Genomic DNA, 22240 nt, shown 5'->3' with positions numbered 1-22240 from the left:
ATGAATTAATGTAAAATTAAGTCAGTAGATTTTCTATAGATATTTCCTAGAAGATTAAGTCATCACTATCAGATATACTTAAAAAATAATGTTCTGTCCTTTTTTTAAAATACAGAAATAACAGTAGTGACCTAACCCCTGCTAGGTAAAATCACATGTTCAGAGTTATTTTCCTCATAGTGGGAATGGACTTGCACTGATGTTATCTTAGAGGTACTAGACTTTGGCAAAGATATCTAGCCCACACAAGGACTGACTTTGTATCTTTAGATTTCTTTGCTCTAAGTGAGCTAACAAACTATATATAGCAAGCAGCACAATTATGATATAATATCATTCTATTCAAACTCTTCAAGAATAAGACTAAAGCATTTGCTTAGGCAAGAAAGAACACACACTTCTACAATTTAAATCATCAGATTCTTAAAAAAATCTCTTAAAAAGCCAGCTTTATCCTAAATCAAAAGGAAGGTGCATTGAAAATTGACTAGTTAAAATGGAGAGCAAGTTAAAGTTTAAAGTCCAAAAACCATAAACTAAGCAGCTTAAACTGAACTAAAGGATAAACCAAGTATTATAACATAACTAAGTCACTTCCATAATTATCCAATCTGTTAATTATTTAAAATTAATTGTACATAGCTTCTTAAGGAATGAATAAACTTAATTCAAGTAGATCCAGACAAAGTTGTTCTGTGGTTTAAAAAGTTCTTCTATATATCCATTCAGAGCAGAAAACCAGGTAAGATATCAATGTCTCATTCAGTAGAACCAAATAAATTGCATTATATGATGAATCATTTCTGAAAGGTTGAAAGACTAAATTGACAGTCCCAGGATTTGAATTTATGACTTCTAAGGAGGAATAAATGGAATTAAGCAATGTATACTTTAACAATTTTGGAAATTCAAACTCTAAATCCTTTATGGGAAGAAAATAAAAATAGAAACCAAATTGTTAGAATGACTTCACTAAACCTAAACAAATGTAAAGCCTTATGAGATATAACAGACTACAACCTTAATAAATTATATAGAACAGCTATGAAGAAGCTGGCAAAAAATAAAAACAAAAAAACCTTGATCATACTAGCTGATACAATAACCCTAATTTACTTAAAATGAGCTTTATTAATTGATCATGACATAACTATGGTTTTTGCTTCTTTCCACATTTACAAAGTGTTTTTTTCTGGTCAAAATCAGGAAATAAAGGCTCTAGATACTTTAAGCTACATAATTTTTTTCTATTTCTCTTTGTTACAGAGTTTATAAAATGGGAAGCTTACTTTTAAAATATGATAGGCATGTATTAAGAAGCAAAATATTTAAAGGGATAAAAAAAATAATTCTATGCATTACATTTAAAAGAGGTCTTAAATTTACCCCAATGTGATCATTTTTCTTGTCTTCTCCATAACAGGTAAGCCATTTAAACCTGCAACAATAAGAACATCTGGATCCAAAACTTCACATTGTCTGTCTTCTGTTTGGGGCAGGACCTCACAGATGTTGCTGTGAGTCAAGGCTCGGGGTGGGCTATGTCTACTACCAGACTGTGAGCTTCCAGGGCACCCTGACGAAAAGGAATATTCAGAGATAAAATAGATAAAATAAATATATAATATCACTCAAATTACATATATATGATTTACAAATTTAAAATATTTAACTGTTTAGAAATAAGGAAATGCATATTAATGATTTAAAATGGCCCTTTCTACCTTTTAAAGACCCAGTTTGGGCTTAAATTATTGTTATCTTCTTTTCAAAAAACACATATGATTATTAGCAACTATGCAAAGGAACAGGATAAAATATTTCTCAAAATTTTTTAGTGGCTGTCAATGACTACCAAATAAGTGTGTAAAATACTGATCCTGGCATTCTAGAACTGCAAGCACATAATATAGCTATAACTTCTCTGTACTGTCTCACAAAAATATTATTTCCATTCACATAATCTACCTCACAACCAAACTGGACTAATACTCCATCCCCTGTTCTCTTCCTACTTAATCCTGTGTCTATTCCTTTGCTCACTGGACTCCTCATAAGTGGAATGGACTTTTTTGAATGAACACATTTCTGTTCATCACTGTTCTACCGTAAAGGCCTAAACCAGATCCTACCTCCTTCTGGAAGCTTCCCCTGTCTCTTCCCCAAATAAAAGTAATTTCTTCTCCATTAAGTCCATAACAGAAGTTTGCCTGGACTTTTTCTTCAATCTCCATCTCCTGCATCTCTTTTTCCTTTGTTACTTATTTAACTGTGTAGGTGCCCTTCTATTATTATTGTTTGTACTTCATTCTTTATTTCTTTTTTTAAAAATTAATTTATTTTGAATTTTATAATTTTTCCCCTAATCTTGCTTCCCTCCCCCCCACACCCCCACAGAAGGCAGTCTGTTAGTCTTTTTACATTGTTTCCATGCAATACATTGATCTAAGTTGAATGTGGTAAGAGAGAAATCATATCCTTAGGGAAAAAAATAAAGTATAAGAGATAGCAAAATTACATAATTAAGATAATAGAGGTTTTTTTTCCCCCTAAATTGAAGGGAATAGTCTTTGGTCTTTGTTCAAACTCCACAATTCTTTCTCTGGATACAGATGATATTCTCCATCACAGAGAACCGAAAATTGTGCCCAATTGCTGCACTGATGGAATGAGCAAATCCATTAAGGTTGATCATTACCCCCATGCTGCTGTTAGGGTGTACAATATTCTTCTGGTTCTGCTCAGCTCACTCAGCATCAGTTCATGCAAATCCTTCCAGACCTCCTTGAATTCCCATTCCTCCTGGTTTCTAATAGAACAATAGTGTTCCATAAGGTACATATACCACAATTTGTTCAGCCACTCCCCAATTGATGGGTTTGTCCTTCATTCTTGAAGAAGACCATGGCATCAGGGATGTGATGCCATGACAAGAAAGTGAGCTGGATTTGAGTGAAGGGATGCTGGGCTAAGTCACTAGCATCACTTTCTCCTCTAAACCCAACTGAGTCCAGTGACCAGACATGAATCAGGAAATAGGAGAAGGCCCTAGATACGAGGCAATTGGGGTTAAGTGACTTGTCCAAAGTCACACAGCTAGTAAGTATCAATGGAATGAGGCTGGATTTGAACACCAGTCTTCCAGACTATGATAGAGCACAAGCAATAAGATCATATATACATCTACTAAGCATTTCAGATTTACCTTCAGAGGAAGTCTGACAATCTCCCTTTGGGCGATGACTGTTTTCCCCACAATCCACTGCTCTTCTTAGTGACAAACTTCCAGCTGTACCAGATCGGGTAGGTTTAGGAGAATTATTTTTCTTATTTGTGGCTGAAAAGACATTTTAGTAATCATTCATATATATATATATATATATATATATATCTATATATGAAATAAAATAATGTCTCAAAAAGGTTCCTGTTTTCTAATTTCTGTTCCTTATTTATAAAGGAGTCTTCTAAAAATCCTTCCAGATAGGAAACTCAAGTGAGTTTGAGCTCTCAACTCAGCTTATAAAAAAAAGAAATGTAATTAGTCGGGGGGAAAATAAGAAGCCAAAGTCCTCTGAAGTAGAGATACCTGTTACAGTAAAAGAACAATGGAATTGGAAAAATGGAATTACCCTGTTTTATACTGGACAATTCACATCATTTTTCTGGGTCTCATTTTTCTCACTGATATAATGATATGCTCTAGAAGCCCCATTCTACCTTTAAAATTTTATGAAATCCTACTATATAAATGGATTCATCAAGTGAAAATTTAGCCAGCATCCCCAAAGATAAACTATCTTGCAAAACTGAACTTACTCCACTACAAGAAAAATGATTCTTCTTTAAGGATAGAAACGTCAAATTCTATTCTTTACTTGCTATCTAGAACTGGGCTGGGTCTTTGACATGCAAATGAAACTTAAAACAAGGTAATATAAAATTGAAAGTAAATAAGAAGGATGTTTCTGTGTAAACATCCTGTAAAATGGAGCTAAGTTCATTGCAGCTTTTATTTAAATCATAACTCTTATAAAGGTTACTAAAAAATGTTAAGGATTATTGAATTGAAAATACATGGAAAAAGAAATAGAATAAGATAATCTGAAAGACTGAAGGAAAGAAATATGAAGTGAAATAATTTCTTGAAGGTGACAATCAGATGAACAGGTAGAAGTGAGGGGGAAAGTGTAGTTCCTAAACTAAAGTACTGAGGGTAGTGTAAACAAAAAAATTTAAAAAAAAAATTATCAGACAAAATAGGAGGGATAGGGATGATTGTGTCAATGCAAAGTAAGATAAACTTAATCTGAGTTTGGTGCAAGAAGGGAAGTAAGGAAAAAAAAACAAACAGGTAACATCTTAGGCTGATTAAAAAAAGACATAAAGGATCTAATGGCAAGAAAACCATATTAATTATAATCTTGAGTGCTTACGGATTAATTTCATCTATAAAAAATGAAGTCAATTACAGAAATAAAACCCCCAAACTTGCCATTTATGAGTAACATATCTGAATACAGTATTTTCATATAGATACAAAGAACTGAAATATATAAATGGTTTCCTCCTCTAAGTCTAAAGCCAACTAGTTAGTTAACAGGATCAATGAGTAGAAGTTATCAATTTTAAATGAAATCAAGTCAGTACTAAATCTTCTAACCTTTCACATCACATCATGTTTCAACAGGCATTTAAGGAATATCCCCACTCCCCAATTCTCTATGTAGCCCCTGCTAAAGATGGCTAAGATACTACAGAACCATTCTCTCCAGTTGACTGTTTGCTCCCCACACTGAGAGGTTTGTTCATTTCTTCTTTCATTGCTTCTTCACCCATATCACAAACTTGGGTCCTCAGATACAAATGATATAAAAAACTTTTAAGACGATAGCCTAGGATTCAGGGAGGTCAAGGCAAAAGAGAGAAAGGCTGAATTCAGTATTATTTCTTTTCTTGGTTCCAATCTCTTTGGATGCCCCCTACCCAGAATTCATTGCCTTCATACTGCCTCTGAGTGTTCAGAAAGCTTCAATGCTATATTATACTATCCTTAAGTAGTCTGTGATTCAGGATCATCATCCCTTCACCCTATTCCTAATCAAGATCACCATCCTTTAAAGCCAGACACTAAACAGATAATAATGTTATACTAAATAATGTAGCAAATTCAGTTCCACTCCACTACTTCCACCCCTGCTTTCAGCTCACTTTTTGCAGCTAATTGCCTAGATGGTTATCAGAGAGAAGCTGGCACCTTAGATACACAGGGAGTCCTGGGGCAGTTCCAGGTGGCAGATTTACTGGCCCACAGATAAACATAGGGAAACAAAAGAGGGTAGGTAGAAATCAAGTATGGCTTATAAACCTAATCAGATCTGATGAGGTTTGGTATAATGACCGTCTTGGAATAAAGATGTACATAACCCTCAACAACTTAACATTTGCATAACTAGACAGGTCAATCATTTCTCAGGTGCTTTAAATAGGAAACAAAAAGAAAACTGGCTTCTGCAGTGGGGCTACAGGTTCAATCTCTCCCACTTTGAAGACACTATGTAGGGTATAATTCACTTCTACCTTATTCTTCACTCTACTGTCTGCTCCATCTCCAAGATGAGGAGTTCCCTCACTGATTAGTGAGTAGCTGCCAAGGATTTCAAAGTCTTGAGAAGCCCTACCCTGTTGCTTTACTCTTTGGTCTGCTCCAACTTCATGCCAGTTACTTGTCTCTGCAAAGAGGTCATCCAACTGCACCAGCTACCCAGTTTTAAGATTTAAGAATATAAACTCCTTGAGAGGAGGGATTATTCTATTTTCTTGTTTTTTCATTCCCAGAGCTTGGAATAGTGCATGGCAAATAATTTAGAGGTTAATAAATACTTTATCTAGCTAAATTCTTTTCCACTAAATGTACATTAAAATACCATCATCTCAGGGGTGCCTAAGGTGGCACAGTAGATAGAGCACCAGCCCTGGAGTCAGGAGTACCTGAGTTAAAATCCAGCCTCAGACACTTAACTCCATTTGCCTTGCAAAAAAAAAAACAAAAAAAAAAAAACCTAAAAATAATATGATATTTAAAGGATCTTGCTATGGAGTTAAATAATAAAACTGACTTCATTATGTATCATAAAGACAAAAAAATCTGGCTGTTTGAGGAGATCTTGCTGCAATAAATTTTCTTCATGAAGATGCAACCTTCCATAATTTAGTGGATATGTACTAGACAATTGCCTAAAGCACATAGTGTATATAACTTGCACCCAGACAACAGAGATAGTATCAGAAGCAAGACTTAAACCTAGGTCTTCCTGACTCCAAGTCCCACATTCTCCCAACTATACTACATTGCCCCTAAAGATAAAACCAAAAAAAATTATTATTAAACAACAGCAATCTAAAACTTGTATAAGTGAGAAAACTCAAAAGTTATAGCCAACACCAAAGAATTAAAGACTTTAAAGATTTGAGATTTCATGACTGTGGATACTACCTACACTGATATAGATCTGAAACATCCTTTCAGGATAGGCTTTCAGGTCTTGCTAGAGCCAACATTCTCAAAACCAAGATTGGTCCTCAGATAAGACATATGTTCCAACATAATCCTTACCAATCACATACAATCTTTATGAATTAGCTTCTTAAATCTAGTCACTGCAATAAATTTTTAAAAACCAAATAGTTCCCATTACTCCATGTCAGCCCAACCAAAATCAGCCTTTAATGGAGGAGATATATAGATGTCTCCTAAGCTAATTTGACAAGGTGATGCTTTTTTAAAGGAAAGGTTATTTTTCTTCAAATTATCAGAGGATTTAGAAGTGGGCAGGTCTTTAAGATCATTTGGTCCAATGTCCTAATTTTTCAGAAGAGGAATAAGGGATACAGAGAGGTGAAATGATTTCACCAAAATTCTTCTGTCAGGGCTGGCATTCAAACTCAAGACACCTGGCTCCTGGGTTCTTTGTACTATTCGTGCTCTAGTTCCTTAGTTTCAAAACTACATAGGAAAGTGGCTTACAAGTTCCTGTCCCACTTACAGTTCCTGATGTAACAACTTGTAACTGATGATTTTGTCAAAAGTTCCATTCCCAGATCTTGTAATTTGCCACAGCTTTCTGCTGTACAGGTAGCCAAAGACATCTGATCAGCAGAAAAAGCACTGGACTGGACATCACAGGATCCAGCATTGCTGCTTCTTACTTCTGATAGCTGGTTTTTTACATCAGACATCTTGCTTCTCACTTCAGCCATTTGTGTTTTGAGTCTCTTTAGCATCTTCAAATCTGGAGGCACTCTCCACATTGCTTGTTGTCTCCTTTGATCTTTATCTTTTCGGGCATATGAGGCTTCAGAGAGAAAAACAAGTTGCCTTAAAATTAAAGTTTTGGTAATACATTTAATTATGTCCTATAGAACCACAATCCCTCTTACATGTCTGAATATTATAGAAAGTTACATCTGGGAAATTATGTGTAATTGCAACAATGAAAATCAAGGTAAAGTCACAGTCACATTTGGGTCATATTCAACCCAACTATTCAAAATTAGCTCATGACTCTCCAATTTGAATTTAAAATAATTTGAAAATTCTGAAATGATAAATTTAAAAAGTTTCATTTCCTTGGACATGAAACTGTAGAAATTCTTTGTCTATATAAAATTCAGGATCTCTAGCAATTAATTCTGTTCGCTGTATACCATTTTTCATCTTAAAAACTGTGGTTATTATAATGAAAGAAACTTGTATTAACTTTTTTGATAATTTCTCTTAGGAGAAACATATTAGGAAGCCTATATTAACTTATATGCTCTGCTTCAGTACTAGAATAAGAAAAAATGAAACAAAGAGAACTAACCATCTTGATAAAACAAAGTTTCAAAACGAAAAATACAGAACAAACATTTGTTTGAAAAAGGACAAATGGGGGCAGCTAGGTGGCGCAGTGAATAGAGCACCGGCCCTGGAGTCAAGAGTAGCTGAGTTCAAATCTGGCCTCAGACACTTAATTACCTAGCTGTGTGGCCTTGGGCAAGCCATTTAACCCCACTCCCTTGCAAAATCAAAAAAAAAAAAAAAAAAAACCCCAAAAAAAAGGACAGATGGAGCCATTTCAGAACCAGGTGTTCTACTATGGTCACCAACCTGTGACTTCAGATATCAAAGTGACCCAAAATCAGGGAATGGTTCTCTATCAATTAGTGATAAAAGTAATATCTTAACCTGTCTAGCAACTTTACCTAACAATAAAAGTTCATACAGAATAGGTGGATTTCAGAAATACCTATATGAATTGATGATGGGTGAAGTGAGCAGAACCAGGAGAACATTGTATGTAGCCTTACAGTGTGAAGGTCAACTATGATAGATTTTTTTCTCATCAATACAGTGACTAAAGACAATTCCCCAAGACTTGTGCTGGAAAATGCCATCCACATTCAGAGAAAGAAACAAGGATTCTGAATGTAGACCAAAGCATACTATTTTCATTTTTTCTTCCCCCCCCCTTTCTCATGGTTTTATCCCTTTTGTTCTGATTCTTCTTTCTCAACTTGACTAATAAGGAAATATATCTAACATAATTATACATGTATTACCTAACAGATTACTTGTTGTCTGGGGAAAGAGGGAGAAAAGGAGGGAAGGAAAAAAAGTGGAATTCAATCTTACAAAAAATTGAATGTTGAGAATTATCTCTACCTGTACTTGGAAAAAAATTAAATATAAATTTTTTTAAAAATAGAAGCTCATATGTATCTAATGTTTTTACTGTTAATACTGTTAAAGTATTCCCTTCATAAAACAATGTTAGTGGGTACTATAGTTATTATCCCAGGGCAGCTGGGTGATGCAGTGGATAGAGCACTGGCCCTATAAGTCAGGAGAATCTGGGTTCCAATCCAACCTCAGATTCTTAATTATTACCTAGTTGTGTGACCTTGGGCAAATAACTTAATCCCCCACTGCCTTGCAAAAAAAAAATTATCCTATTTTATAGATGAGGAAATAAGTGTGAAGAAGTAAGCCAATTTGCCCATGATCATAGCTAACAAGTGGCAGAGAGAGGACTAGGTTCCAAGTCTTCTGGCTCCCCCCTGAGCTCTATTATACTACTGTGCCATGCAGCTAAGAATCAGAAATGAAGCAAAAAATTTTCTGAAAACATAAGATAAGGTCAATTCCAAGCCTAAATTTCATTATCCTATGTCAAAGTCCATGCAAGTGTCTTTAAAATAAGTACAGTTTGAGAAAGAACATGCATTTTTGCTCATAATCTCTTTGCTACTGCAAGCTTTCAGGAGATTAGAATGAGAAAATTTGAAGGAGAAAGAAAAGTTGCTAAGCAAACAAGTACAGTCAAGAAGCAAAAGTGATAGCGAACACAGCAAGGAAAGAGACTGAAAAAGTATAAAAAGCAGACATAAGAAACTAAAGCCCCCAGAAATGCAGGGATGGAGTGAGTGCATAAGCAAATCACCCTACATATTTTGGTAGACCCTAAGTCCCATATTATAGCACAACAAAAACAATTCTTCAAAATGATAGCATCATAGAATTAAGGTAATTTATTACCTTAGAGACTGCCCAATTCAATAACAAATCAACAAATATTTATATCAAGTATCTGCTGTGTATGGAAGAACCCTGACCTTAAATGAGACACAAACTCTGTAGTAAGGGGAATTACAATCAAGTAGAGAGGTAAAGAGTAAACAAAGAAGTATTACATAAAATAGAAAGGAGGAGCAATGTGCTATGTAAGATTAAAAGGAAAAGTGACCAAGAGGTTGAGGAAGGGGAACAGAGAGAGAAGTCATGATCCAAAATCATTAGGTAAAAAGTTTGTTCTGAATAATTTAATAAAGTTGAAAACTCTTAGTTTTTTTAAATAAAATTCCTATGCAAAATGGTGAAAACCTTTGGGTTTTTAAAAACTAGTGTTTAAAAGAGATCCAAACTGAAAATTTGGCTACCAGAATTTTATTGTACAAACTATAATTCCATTAAATGCATGTTATTACATGCAGTCATGTTTTCCTTAATCTGAAAGAGTTCGAGTAACCTTTATGATGCATTATTGAAATTGCTGCATTATTGAAAGATACAATTTTTAGGGAAAGTATTTTTATAAGCACAGAACAACTCGACAGCACACACTTCCCTCTCAACTGGTAAAATATTTATATACAACCCCACCCATAAGAGCCTAATAAAGTTCCTTCTAGGACTACAAACCTATGAAAATTCTTGCAAAACATACAAACTTGTTAAAATAATAGCTCAGAATATGTACAATACTTGTGTATATATATATATGACTGATTTGTTAGTCTCACAGGCATATCACATAAACCTAACTAACAAACAATTTAACATACTCAACATTTTACTTAATGATATACAAAGATTTTTAGAGGAGACCTCTGAATAAAAATTTAGTTGTAATATTATTATAAGAAATTTAGTGAGTTACTAATATCTCTCCCCATATAAATAATTAAAATAGGACCAACGTCAGTCACACAGAGATCTTCTCTACTAATTAAAGTTAAATTTAATAACATTAAGTTAAATATTATGAAAAGGTTTTGGTTTGTTGTTGTTTTTGTTTTTTACCTGTGGACTGTAGCAGTGAAGCAGGTGGACGAGGCTGTAAGCCCCAAAAATTTTCCATACTGCTCCGATCCTTAAGGTCCAACAAGTGTATTAAAATTAAGGGATCGATATCTAATAAACTGCTACTAGCTGCAGACCCTGTATTTCCAGTTCGCCTTGAAGCTCTGCGGCTTGCACTTGCATAACCATGGCTACTGCCTGCAAGAGAAAAAACAAGGGGGAAATATGTACTTCTAATCTGTTTATTTTTAAAATAGAAGTATAAACTTTACATTTTAATGAATATATGACCACAATTCCACTTCTTAGTAACATCTCTTCTATCTATAATGATATATGCTATACACATCAGTAGACTGCAAGTCAAGGATCAGCAGACCAGCACAAGGCCACTAATCACCAGAGTCTAGGAAATTGAATAATGAGAATAGGTACCACTACTGCTTCTATACATAAGAGGGTCATGGTAACAAGGAAGACTCTCCTACTACCGGGTATACTTCTCCTCTCATGTTTCACTCACTCCCATACCTTGGCAAGGATCAAGGAAGTGTAGTCTGACACAAAGTCTCAGGCTCCAGGGTCCTGAATGATAATGTATTGGTATTAGTAACTACAGAAGAAGAATATCATAAAGTCAGAACCAATTTGCATAACTCAGGTAAGTGGAATCCTCAGTTGATACCATCCACCTGTTTGTTAAGTGTAAAATATAGTCATGAAAAATATCATGATGTTTTCTGTATCCAATTTAAGAGTATTATGAGGATTTGGTCTGTACTCTCAAAGGCAACATAAAATTAGAGTAATTACTCACTGAAGATTATTTAAAAATAACACACAATGTTATAATCCAAATTTATAGGGGTAGTTTCACTTAACAATCTTCTGTCCTCTCCCTACTGCCCAGAATTATTCTACTGTATACCCCCTGAACTTTAATATCATCAAAATTCATCCTTCTGAGAGGCTAGAGTTTTCATATTAATCAGGACAGCATATAATAACACTAACAACACAACATCTGCATCTTAAAAAAGTGCTGAAAGGACCAAAGTTTTAGATACTTTGACAGCAAACTGATAGATATTTGTAATAAGGAAAAGGAAAAGAGTCCTGTGACTCTTAAATCATAGACCACATGAATGGCAACTTGGTGTACCACAAGAGGAAATGGATCTGGAGTCAGAAAACAGGTTTGAATCTTGGAATTTCTAGTTGGAACACTAGATTGAGTGCCAGGACTGGAGTCTGGAAGACTCAAGATCAAATATAACCATTGATAAGATATATAACCCTGGGCAAATCACTAAACCACTGTTTGCCCCAATTTTCTCATCTGTTAAATGAAGATAATAACTGCATCATCTTCCAGAGTTGTTTTGAGGATCAAATAAGATCATAACTGTAGAGTGCTTACCACAGTACTTAACACATAAAATAAGCATTATATATGAATGTTAACTAACAAAGTATTGTTATTATTATCTTAAATCTTGCCAATCTTGTTACCTTGATAAAATAACATCAACTTGTCTGAATCTATGTGATCATCCTAAAAATTATGAGGTCTAAGGGCTCTTCCAAGGTTAAAATTTTTTATATTGTTTTATGATTAAAAGTATATTCTGTATCTGCTCAGTTGAAATCTTACAATATGCCTGTGAATTAGGTTAATGAAACTATAAAGGAAATTGAGGCTTGCCTAAGACACTTGGTGAAACTTCACAGAACGTAATAAGTGGCAGTTCCAGAATATTTCAAATATTGTCTTACTTAAAAATAGTTGTAATCTATCATCTGTTAGCACTTTTATTCTAAAAAAAAAAATTAAATTGTTTCCTAAAACAATTAGCAAAAGGAGAAAGAATTAATCTTATTAACCCTATTTCTCTCTTCAAGTTGTCAGCTAAAGGAAAATGGTTTATAAAGTATTATGCTAACCAAAAGAACATTGTAGTCAGTAAAAAGTCATATAAATGACTTAACTATTCTCAGCAATACAATAAATCAAGATAATTCCAAAGGAATCTAGATTAAAAAAATCTACTGATATTTGAATAAAGCCTGAAGGATACAATTTTTCACTGTTTTTGCAGTTTTTTTTGGAGGAGGATGGCAGGGAGAGAGGCCTGTGTTTTCTTTCACAAGATGATCAATTGTATGACTGCACATGTGTAACCTGTATTAAACCATCTGGGGGATTAGGGGAAGAATTTGGAACTCAAACTTTTTAAAAACAAATGCTAACACCTAGGTATTCAAGACATATTAAAAAAAACTCAAAGATAAAGCTCCAGCATGCTTAGAATATTTTTTTATGAAGGATTTATGGAAAAACATAGTTAAGATCATACAGAAAGGATAAGAAGACACAATTTATACTCCCTCCATTATGGCAGAAGTATGAAGGAATAGTTCAAAAAACTCTATTATTAAATTTTGCAAAAAAAAGTTAAAAAATTTTTACATTAGAAAAAAATATTTTAAAAATAATTACTCAATGAAATGAGCAAAACCAGAAGAACATTGTACACCCTAACATGGGAGTGATGATCAACCTTAATGGACGTGCTCATCAGTGCAACAATCAGGGACAATTTTGGGCTGTCTGTGATGGAGAATACCATCTGTATCCAGAGAAAGAAGTGTGGAGTTTGAATAAAGACCAAAGACTGTTACCTTCAATTTAGGGGAAAAAAACCTGATATCTTATTGTCTGATCTTGTTATCTCTTATACTTTATTTTTCTTCCTTAAGGATATGATTTCTCTCTCATCACATTCAACTGATCAATGCATACCATAGGAACAATGTAAAAACTGACAAACTGCCTTCTGTAGGGGGGTGGGGGGGAGGGAAACGAGATTAAGGGAAAAATTATAAAATTCAAAATAAATAAATACATTTTTTTTAAAAAAGGAAACAATTACTGAAACCCAAATGAACGTCACAAAGGAAGATATTTTTGAGTAATTCATATAGGAGTCACCTGAATTATCATTTTTTACCCCTTTCTTTAATACAGCATACAACTATTTTTGAATTAATAATTATTCACCATATATTATGTGGTTGTGCTGAAATATCTAAATGCCACATAAAAAAATTCATCACACAGAACATGGTGGGGGAACCCCTTTTATCTGCCAACAGTCATCATTTGGATATTTATAACATCATTTGAGGTGTCATACTTGGTCAAGCAGTTAATTCACCCCTAAAAAGCATCTAGATTTATTGATTTTTGAGTCTCGCCTGAGGTTGCCTTGATTTTGAGAGCTTTATATGGCCTGTGGGTCAGATATTCCCTGCCCCTGATGTATATGAATGCAGGCAGCATGGTACTATGGATGGAAATTTGTCCTAATACTGATTCTGTCACTTACTGTAAAGCTGTGCTGACTAACAAGGTGATAGTAACATAACTCCTGAGTCACAATTTCCTCCTCTTTAAAACTGAACGGTAGGAAAGAAAAGGGAAGAGAGGAGAATTCTCCATTATATGTGTGAATATATAATTACTGTCTACACTTGAGATTTTTATTGGCACAGGGAACTCCCTGGGATAGTGGGAAAACTCCCTCTAATAATATAGCCAGGTGACAGGGCAGCTAGATGGCGTGGTAGATAGAGAACCGACCCTGGAGTCAGGCGGACCCGAGTTCAAATCTGGTCTCAGAAACTTAATAATTACCTAGCTGTGTGACCTTGGGCAAGTCACTTAACCCCATTGCCTTAAGTAAATAAAATAATATATATTTGTGTATATGTATATGTATATGTATATGTATATGTATATGTATATGTATATGAAGGGAGGGAGGGAGGGAGAAGGAGAGAGAGGTTACTTGTTTTGACTTCAGCTCAGAGAGAAGCTGATGCCATGAAGAGACTGACTTGACAAGGTCATATTGCTAGTTTCTGTAAGTTTAACATGACCACAGATCTTTTTGTTGACTCCAAAGTCTGGTTCTTTATCTACTATAACCATGCTGCCTATCTCACTTTTTTAATTTATTTTTATAACTGGGTAGTGTTTACGAAGCATTTTCCTCAAAATAATCCATGGAGGTAAAAAAAAGGATTATTAATCCCACCTTACAAATGAGAAATAGATGTTTTCACATTTTGTATAATGTGAGCTATTAATACAATCAGAAATCCTAAGAAAAATGACTTGCCCAATACTGGAAATAGACCAGAATTCCTCCCCCCCCCCCCCCCCCCCCCCCGTTCCACAAGCTATAATTTTAAGTGCCTACTATATGTTGGATTTCATGTTAGGGATTATAATAAAAACAAAGAAGAAAAAAATCTTTATTCTCAGAGAACTTATTCTAACAGGGGAAACATTAAGTATAAATAGAATAGAGAGAAAGAGAATAAATAAAGGGTAGTTTTATTAAACAAGGAAAGGGAGAGGGTGCTTCCAGAATCAGAAGATTTCACAGCATTTGAGCTACTTCTTAAAGAAAATAGGGGCACCTTAGAAGAGATCAGGAGGGAATGAATTCTAGCACAAAAACAGGAGACAAAATAAGGAACAAAGATTTCATTTGTAAGAAACAAAGAAAGGGTCAGTTTGGTTGGACTGTATTACAAAGAGAAAGAAAGATAATATACAATGAGGCTGAAATATAGGTGGAAGCTAAGTGGTTCTTTAAAAGACAACAGGGAGCCACTGGAAATTATTGAGAGGAGGAGTGACATGTTCATTCTTGTGGTTAAGCTGTTGTTTATCCTTGGCTCTTGAAGACATCAGGAAGGTGATACCATAACTTGCAAGTAAATTGGATCTAAGTGAGGGATGGTTGTGCAAAGTTACCAGTCTCACTTTCTCCTCCAGAGTCAGATGGATTGGGGCCCAAAGAAGGAAGGCATGAAAATCAATTAGTAGGTCATTAGAAAAGCCTAGCTGAAAATTAATAAGGACCTGAGCTAAGCTAGTGGTTCTGTGAGTAAGAAGAAGGGAGATGGTTTGGGGCACACTTATTTCTAGAGTTCTTAGGGTCAAGGACTTGGAATAACTACATCAGAATCTGAGAAAAAGGTGATGGCAGTGATTTGATTCACCTCACTGCCTCCTCTCTCTCTCTCTCTCTCTCTCAAAGGCACAAGTACAGAAGCTGACCTTGTAAAGAAGAAATCACCTCATTATCAAAGACTATGAGGGAAAGGAAAAGAAAGAAGAGATGATTATGAAGGGATTTAAGATGAAGAAATGAGAGGGGGGGGGGAAAGAGGGAGCCCTTGATAAATGATCTTAATTTTCTTAGTAAACTAAGAGAAAAGGTCTTCAAGCTGAAAGATTAGGATAAAAGGAGGTGTGATAAAAGAGACTTCATTTCTGTATATGGAAATTATCGATATTCTATAAATAGAAAAAAAAGAAAAACAAGATTCTTGAAATATATATACATATATGATAATATATGACAATACATGATAAAATATAAAATGAATTTATATGAAGTCTTTTCATTTACAAATTTGCAAGCATTCAGATTGTGAATTATTATAACCTGTCTGCCAACAGCTTAAAGATCTGTAATTGTAATAAGATGACTTAAATCTACAATTTATGGATTTTACTCCCCTCTTAAGCTATTATTTAATAGTTCTGGAAAAATGTGTGAAGAATATAATATACAAATATTCATAGGCTTGGGACAGTATCAATAAAGTGAAACCACAGAAGTGAATTTACATCACTTTTTAACTAAAATCTTTTACTTATCTAATTAACAAAAACATTAACATCCACCTTAAAAAAGGTCAATATTCCTTTCCAGGCAATAGTTGTTTCATACAGAACGAGGAACCAGGAATCAGAGAACTGAGTTCTGGTCCCAGTTCTGCCAATCTGATAAAGAGCAAGTCAAACTTCTCTGGCAGCTGTTTCCTTTTCTGTAAATTTAAAGATCTAGATCAACTCTAGATCCAATTCTGAAATTCTATGTCTATTATACTAGCCACAATTCTCTCCAAACCAATGTATTAATAGGACATTTCATCTATGACCCATGTTACAACAATTTTATAGTTACCTAAACACCAAGAATGAAATGAAGCAAGACAGTGCTAATAAGAAAAATAGGATAAAATCCTATGAAAGTTTAAGATTTTAAAACATATCATTTGGCTTGATACATCTGTACCTGAAGCTCCAGCAGTAGTTGTATCTTCCATGAGTTCTCCCTCTTCTAATTCCATGTTATTACTATATTCCACATCATTCTCCCCAGACCTATGAATATAAGATTAATTAGTACCATGTAATCATAAATAAACCATCAAAATAAACTATACAAGCATTCTCTATCTAACAAGTTTAATCAGAATCACAGAATGTCAAGAGTTGGAAGGGATCTCTTACACATCACCTAGAGTCCAGTGATTGCCATTCAATGGCAATTTGGGATTTTCACAATAAGTCCAAGGAGATGGTCCTAAAAATTCTTAATGAAGTTTTCATCATAAATAATTATGATTAGAAAATTATGAGTAGTATCTTAAATTACCCTGGGGATTAACAATACATTTATTGTTACTGATGATGAAAACCCCAGCGTTTGTGGAAGAAAAAACACTGGGAACCACTGATCTTGTCCAATCCCTTATTTCCTAGTGAAGAAATGAAAACATAAAAGAGGAAAAGTGATTATCTGAAATCACCCAATGTGGCAGAACTGCTAAGTAAATCCAAAGCTATACTTATCACAGTTGCTACTTTTACTAAAATAAAATAAATTTTTAAAAAGACTTAAGTGAAATGACAATAAAGGAGTCAGCTTATGGTTAGTAACAACGTAGTAAGTTGATAACTAGCTGAACAATCATTAATGTTGCTGTGATACAATGGTCAAATGAAACTTTATATGGGGCATGCCTATATAAATAGAGATTTCAATGGCTCTTTCTAAATGCAAAAATGAATATAAAACTGATTATTTATCCAAAATGCAAATTTTTTCCTAAAAAGTAATTTTATAAATCAAGATGAGCTGGCTATACTAATTTAAACTGAATTTTAAAATATTCAGATTTATAAAGATTAGGTAAAAGTGGAAAAAAGAATAATAATAATGATTATAATACATTTATGATACTATAATTCTAAAGCAAAAGAAAATAATGCTTGAAATAATTTATAATCAAAGATGATTTTTTTTTTGCTTAGAAGTACAATTTGATCAGGAGGAGGATGGGAAATAAATTAGTAGAGTGAAAACTCCCTCCATTGATATGATTCAGCAACAACTAAAGAGCTAGCTGCCTGTGGCACATGGGAAGTAATTAATCCATAGACAAATGACTAATATACAAATAGTAGAAATAGATCCAAGACTTCCTGACTCCAAAGGGACCAGGCAAAACTCTAAAGTGAGGTTGAAACAGATTAAAATGCAATTGTGAAATGTAGAATAAAATAAAAATATAGTAAAAAATAAAAATGATGTTGATTTATTGTTTTCTAAGTTAATATATGCTGACAGCAGATTCATTTCTATTTGAGTTTGATACCACTATACTACATATTTATTTAAATAAAACCATACTTTTCTGGAGAACATACTGCATTATGTTAAATAAAATGAATTACAGATGATTTTGAGCTTGGAATTAGTTGTGTAATCAATTTTCTCATCTGTAAAATTAGCAGAGTAGACTGCTCAAATTTCAAGCTCTGGTTATATACTCAAATTATTGAAAGGGTCAAGAGAAAGCTTTTAGAGAATATCTGTAAGCTGATGGAAGAGAACAAGTAGGGAGGATAAAGATACAAGAAATAATAATAACTAAACAAGATTCAGAAGGATGTAGAGGAGAATAGCAAAGAACTCTGGCTTCAAGTATAGATTAGCTCCATGGAAGAGAATAAATAACTCTTAATTCGGCCATCAAAGAGGAAGAGAAGAGAATGTGATGGTGTTGATGCCAAAAGATTCTGTCACAAATGGGAACAAAATGACCCAAGAGGAGCAAAACATCAACGTGATAAGTGACTTCTCCATGGGTGAATTAAGATTAACTTAATTCAGCAAATATTTATTAAGCACCCATTACTGTCAAGTACTATTCTGAGTGACATAAAGAGAGAGACAACAAGGTCTACTCTCAAAGAACTTCAAATCTGGGGTGGCACAGTGGATAAAGCACCAGCCCTGGAGTCAGGATAACCTGAGTGCAAATCCAGCCTCAGAGACTTACTATTTACTACCTAGCTGTCACCCTGGGCAAAACACTTACCCCCATTGCCTTGCATTAACAAAAAAAAAAAAAAAAAAACCTTCAAATCTAATGAGAGAGGATGGGGAGAGAAAGCAAGAACATGATGGATGATACAAGGGGAGACTATGCCAAGGGTTACTATAGTCAATTATATGTGTGGATGTCATGTAAAAATGACTTTAAAGTTGTTCAACTTGATCCTCATTCAGGTGTCACTATTGATTCCACTAGGGAATAGAAAATTATATTAGTTCAACAGTAAAACTTCCTAACTATAGTTATTCAAAAGTAAAGTGGACTGAGTTACCCATCACAGAAAATTACCAAAGATGAAATAACCACTTGACAAAGATATTACAGAAGAGAGAATTCTAGCTTCAATAACTAAATAACTTCTGGGGTTCTCATTAATGCAGAAATACCATGATTCCCTTGACTACAATATCAAAGTTCAGTGACAGATTGAAAAAGTTTCTATTTAGTAATCTGGAATTTTATTAAATCCCTAAAAGAATCAACTTTGTAATTTTACTTATTATAGGAAAATGAATCATTTCCACATAACATATAAAAACTAAAATGACATGAGGCAGAACCTGGCACTGAGTAAGAACACTAGGACTCAGAACCTGGCACTGAGCAAAAAAAAAAAAAAAAAAAAAAAAGGTTCATATTCTGTGTCAAACAAATACTTAATCTTCTGGTTCTCAGAGTAACCCTTTAAAAGGTATATAGATTGGGGCAGCTAGGTAGTGCAGTGGAGATAGAGCACGGGCCCTGGAGTCAGGAGGACCTGAGTTCAAATCCAGCCTCAGACACTTAATAATTACCTAGCTGTGTGGCCTTGGGCAAGCCATTTAACCCCATTTGCCTTGCAAAATCCTTAAAAAAAAAAAAAGTATAAAGATTGCAGAATAGTTAGAGATACATATATTGATTCAGGACATTTTTTACACCAATAAAAATGAAGGAAACACAGACATCTGGACCAAAAAAATAATAAAAATTGATAGTGGAATGAGGATTTAAAAAATTTTTGGTAGTATTAGCCTTAGAGGGGTTTTTTTTTTAGGTTTTTGCAAGGCAAATGGGGTTGAGTAGCTTGCCCAAGCCACACAGCTAGGTAATTGTGTAAGTGTCTGAGGCTGGATTTGAACTCAGGTACTCCAGACTCCAGGACCAGTGCTCTATCCAGTGCACCACCTAGCTGCCCCAGCCATAGGGGTTTTTAAATATAGTGATGGTTTATGCTTTCCTAGTTGTTCTGATGAATAAGCTCACAAAGAAGCAGAAAGGCTACAGATATGTTACTTTAAAAAATAGTAGGAGGAATATACTTAGTACTCAACTTTTGATAAATGAAAATGTGATTTAGAAGTTTGAATCAGCTGCTGGCCCACCAATACTATAAATCCAAATGGAAAAACATCAGTACAACATGACTGAATTGATAACTGAGGTGACTTCTTGGTTTGTATGTTAAAGGAAATATTTAACTGCTTTCACACTAAGTGCTTGACCTCGAAGTCCCAGGCTGTTCCAGTTCAAAAAGCATTAAGTTGCTGCTACTATGTACAAGACAAGACACGCGGTTTGGTGCTTGGAACAGTTTGGCCTCAAAGATCTTGCATTTACTGAAGACGGAAGAGATCACTAATAACTAAAGGAATCAGAAAAGATTTCCTATATATATGATGGCAAATAAATTAAGCCTCAAAAGAAGCTAATCCCTTATGAAATGCATAGAGATGAAAGAAATCAGGGAACCACAAGTAAGCCAGTTTGGTTGGAACACAGAGTACATGGATATGAATACTGCACAATAATAAGCCTGAGAGGTATGGAGCAAAATTAAGAAGTATTTGAATGTCAAGCAAAATAATTTGTAGTTTATCACAAAGTCAACTTAAGAGTTATTGGAGGTTCTTGAAAAAAGGAATGACATGATCAAATTCATACTTCAGGAAGATTATTTTTAAAACTCTGTGCATGAAATACAGAAAAGGGGGGATTACTAGAAGGAAAGAAACCAAATTAGAAGGCTGCTATACCGATCCAGGTGAAAAAGTAGAGTGTCTGAATTAGGGTGGGGCCATGAGTAGAGAAAAGGTACTGGATGTTCAGAATGTTGTAGAAGTAGAGTCAATAATATTCTGAAAAGTACTGCATTTACATACAGGCATACATGCCACAATAATGCTAATCTAACGGCTGTCCTTTCACAATAATATCACTAGCAAATATTAATGATACCCTAACAAAACATCATAAACCTTACTCTTCAGTCAAAGACAAATATCAGATAGTCAATAATGATGAGAAATTGTAACTTTAAATCACCTAATATCCTGTTGCTCTCTGTGGTGTGTGTGTGTGTGTGTGTGTGTGTGTGTGTGTGTGTGTGTGTGAATATATTATTCTTGGGTACACCCCTATAATATTGCTTTGTTTTATATCGTGCTTTTTTGTGTAAATAATTAATAGGTTAGTGATATATACTTTTACAAAACCTATTTCAATTCTAAATTTGAAGTAATAAATCTGCTACATCTGGTTAGCTAAAATAATTCTTCTGAGCAGCTAGGTGGTGCAGTGGACAGAGCACCAATCCTGGAGGCAGTAGGCCCTGAATTCAAATCCAGCCTCAGACACTTAATAATTACCTAGCTGTGTGACCTTGGGCAAGTCACTTAACCCCATTGTCTTGCAACAACACCCCCCCAAAAAAATAATAAAGTAAAATGACTCTTCTTTTGGAGGCAATTTGGTACCAGTCAAAAGCCTATTGACTAGTTCAGCTATATACAAATTTACATATATAATGGGTATCATAATTGCTTGGCATCAAAATAATTGGGGCAGGGATCCTCAGAGAAAGGGAGAAAATTGAGAACTCAAAATTAAAAAACAAGAATTAGTTCACTCACATAGTTTCTTCATCAATATCATTTTCTTCAGTATTACTAGTTGCTGTAGAACTGGCAGAAGAGCTGCTACCATCTAAATGGTTTACTTCATCTTCTCCAACAAGATCTATATCCAGATCTCCATCTGAAAGCTCATGCTGTCAAAGGAAAAAAAATAGATTAGACAGAACACACACACACACACACACACACACACACACACACACACAAACACACACACATTTGAAAACCAACGATGTCCATTTAAAGCAAAATCTTCCAGGAATAATACTAAAATGCAGACATCCATACTTATAAAGAAAAGTGATTTCACCTTCTTCTGAACTTTGATAACTGTTATAACCTATAATAATTGGTAATATAATCATAAGACATTTTTTATCATCGGGTTGTACTAGTAAATATTTTATTTATATGAGGTATAATGGGACAGAGCAATGAAGGTGAAATCAGA

General features: G+C 34.3%; 1 protein-coding gene across 7 annotated transcripts in view; it reads right to left on the bottom strand.

The window, feature by feature from the left end:
- The window catches only part of TRIM37 (tripartite motif containing 37), a 155909-nt gene that overhangs the window by 64474 nt on the left and 69195 nt on the right, over positions 1-22240 (bottom strand). For 6 of the 7 annotated variants that reach the window (XM_074223591.1, XM_074223593.1, XM_074223590.1 and 3 more), the window contains 6 exons: positions 21787-21923; positions 16786-16874; positions 10625-10822; positions 7047-7355; positions 3206-3337; positions 1387-1576 (listed from right to left, as the gene is read on the bottom strand). In XM_074223591.1, coding sequence (XP_074079692.1) covers positions 1387-1576; positions 3206-3337; positions 7047-7355; positions 10625-10822; positions 16786-16874; positions 21787-21923 — 1055 coding nt within the window. The remainder of the gene's footprint in view (positions 1-1386; positions 1577-3205; positions 3338-7046; positions 7356-10624; positions 10823-16785; positions 16875-21786; positions 21924-22240) is intronic. The other variant, XM_074223595.1, reaches the window with a different exon arrangement.

The sequence above is a fragment of the Macrotis lagotis genome, chromosome 2 (genome assembly GCF_037893015.1).
Source record: "Macrotis lagotis isolate mMagLag1 chromosome 2, bilby.v1.9.chrom.fasta, whole genome shotgun sequence".
In the NCBI taxonomy this organism is placed as follows: Eukaryota; Metazoa; Chordata; class Mammalia; order Peramelemorphia; family Peramelidae; genus Macrotis; species Macrotis lagotis.
This window is presented reverse-complemented; position numbering and strand designations above follow the sequence as displayed.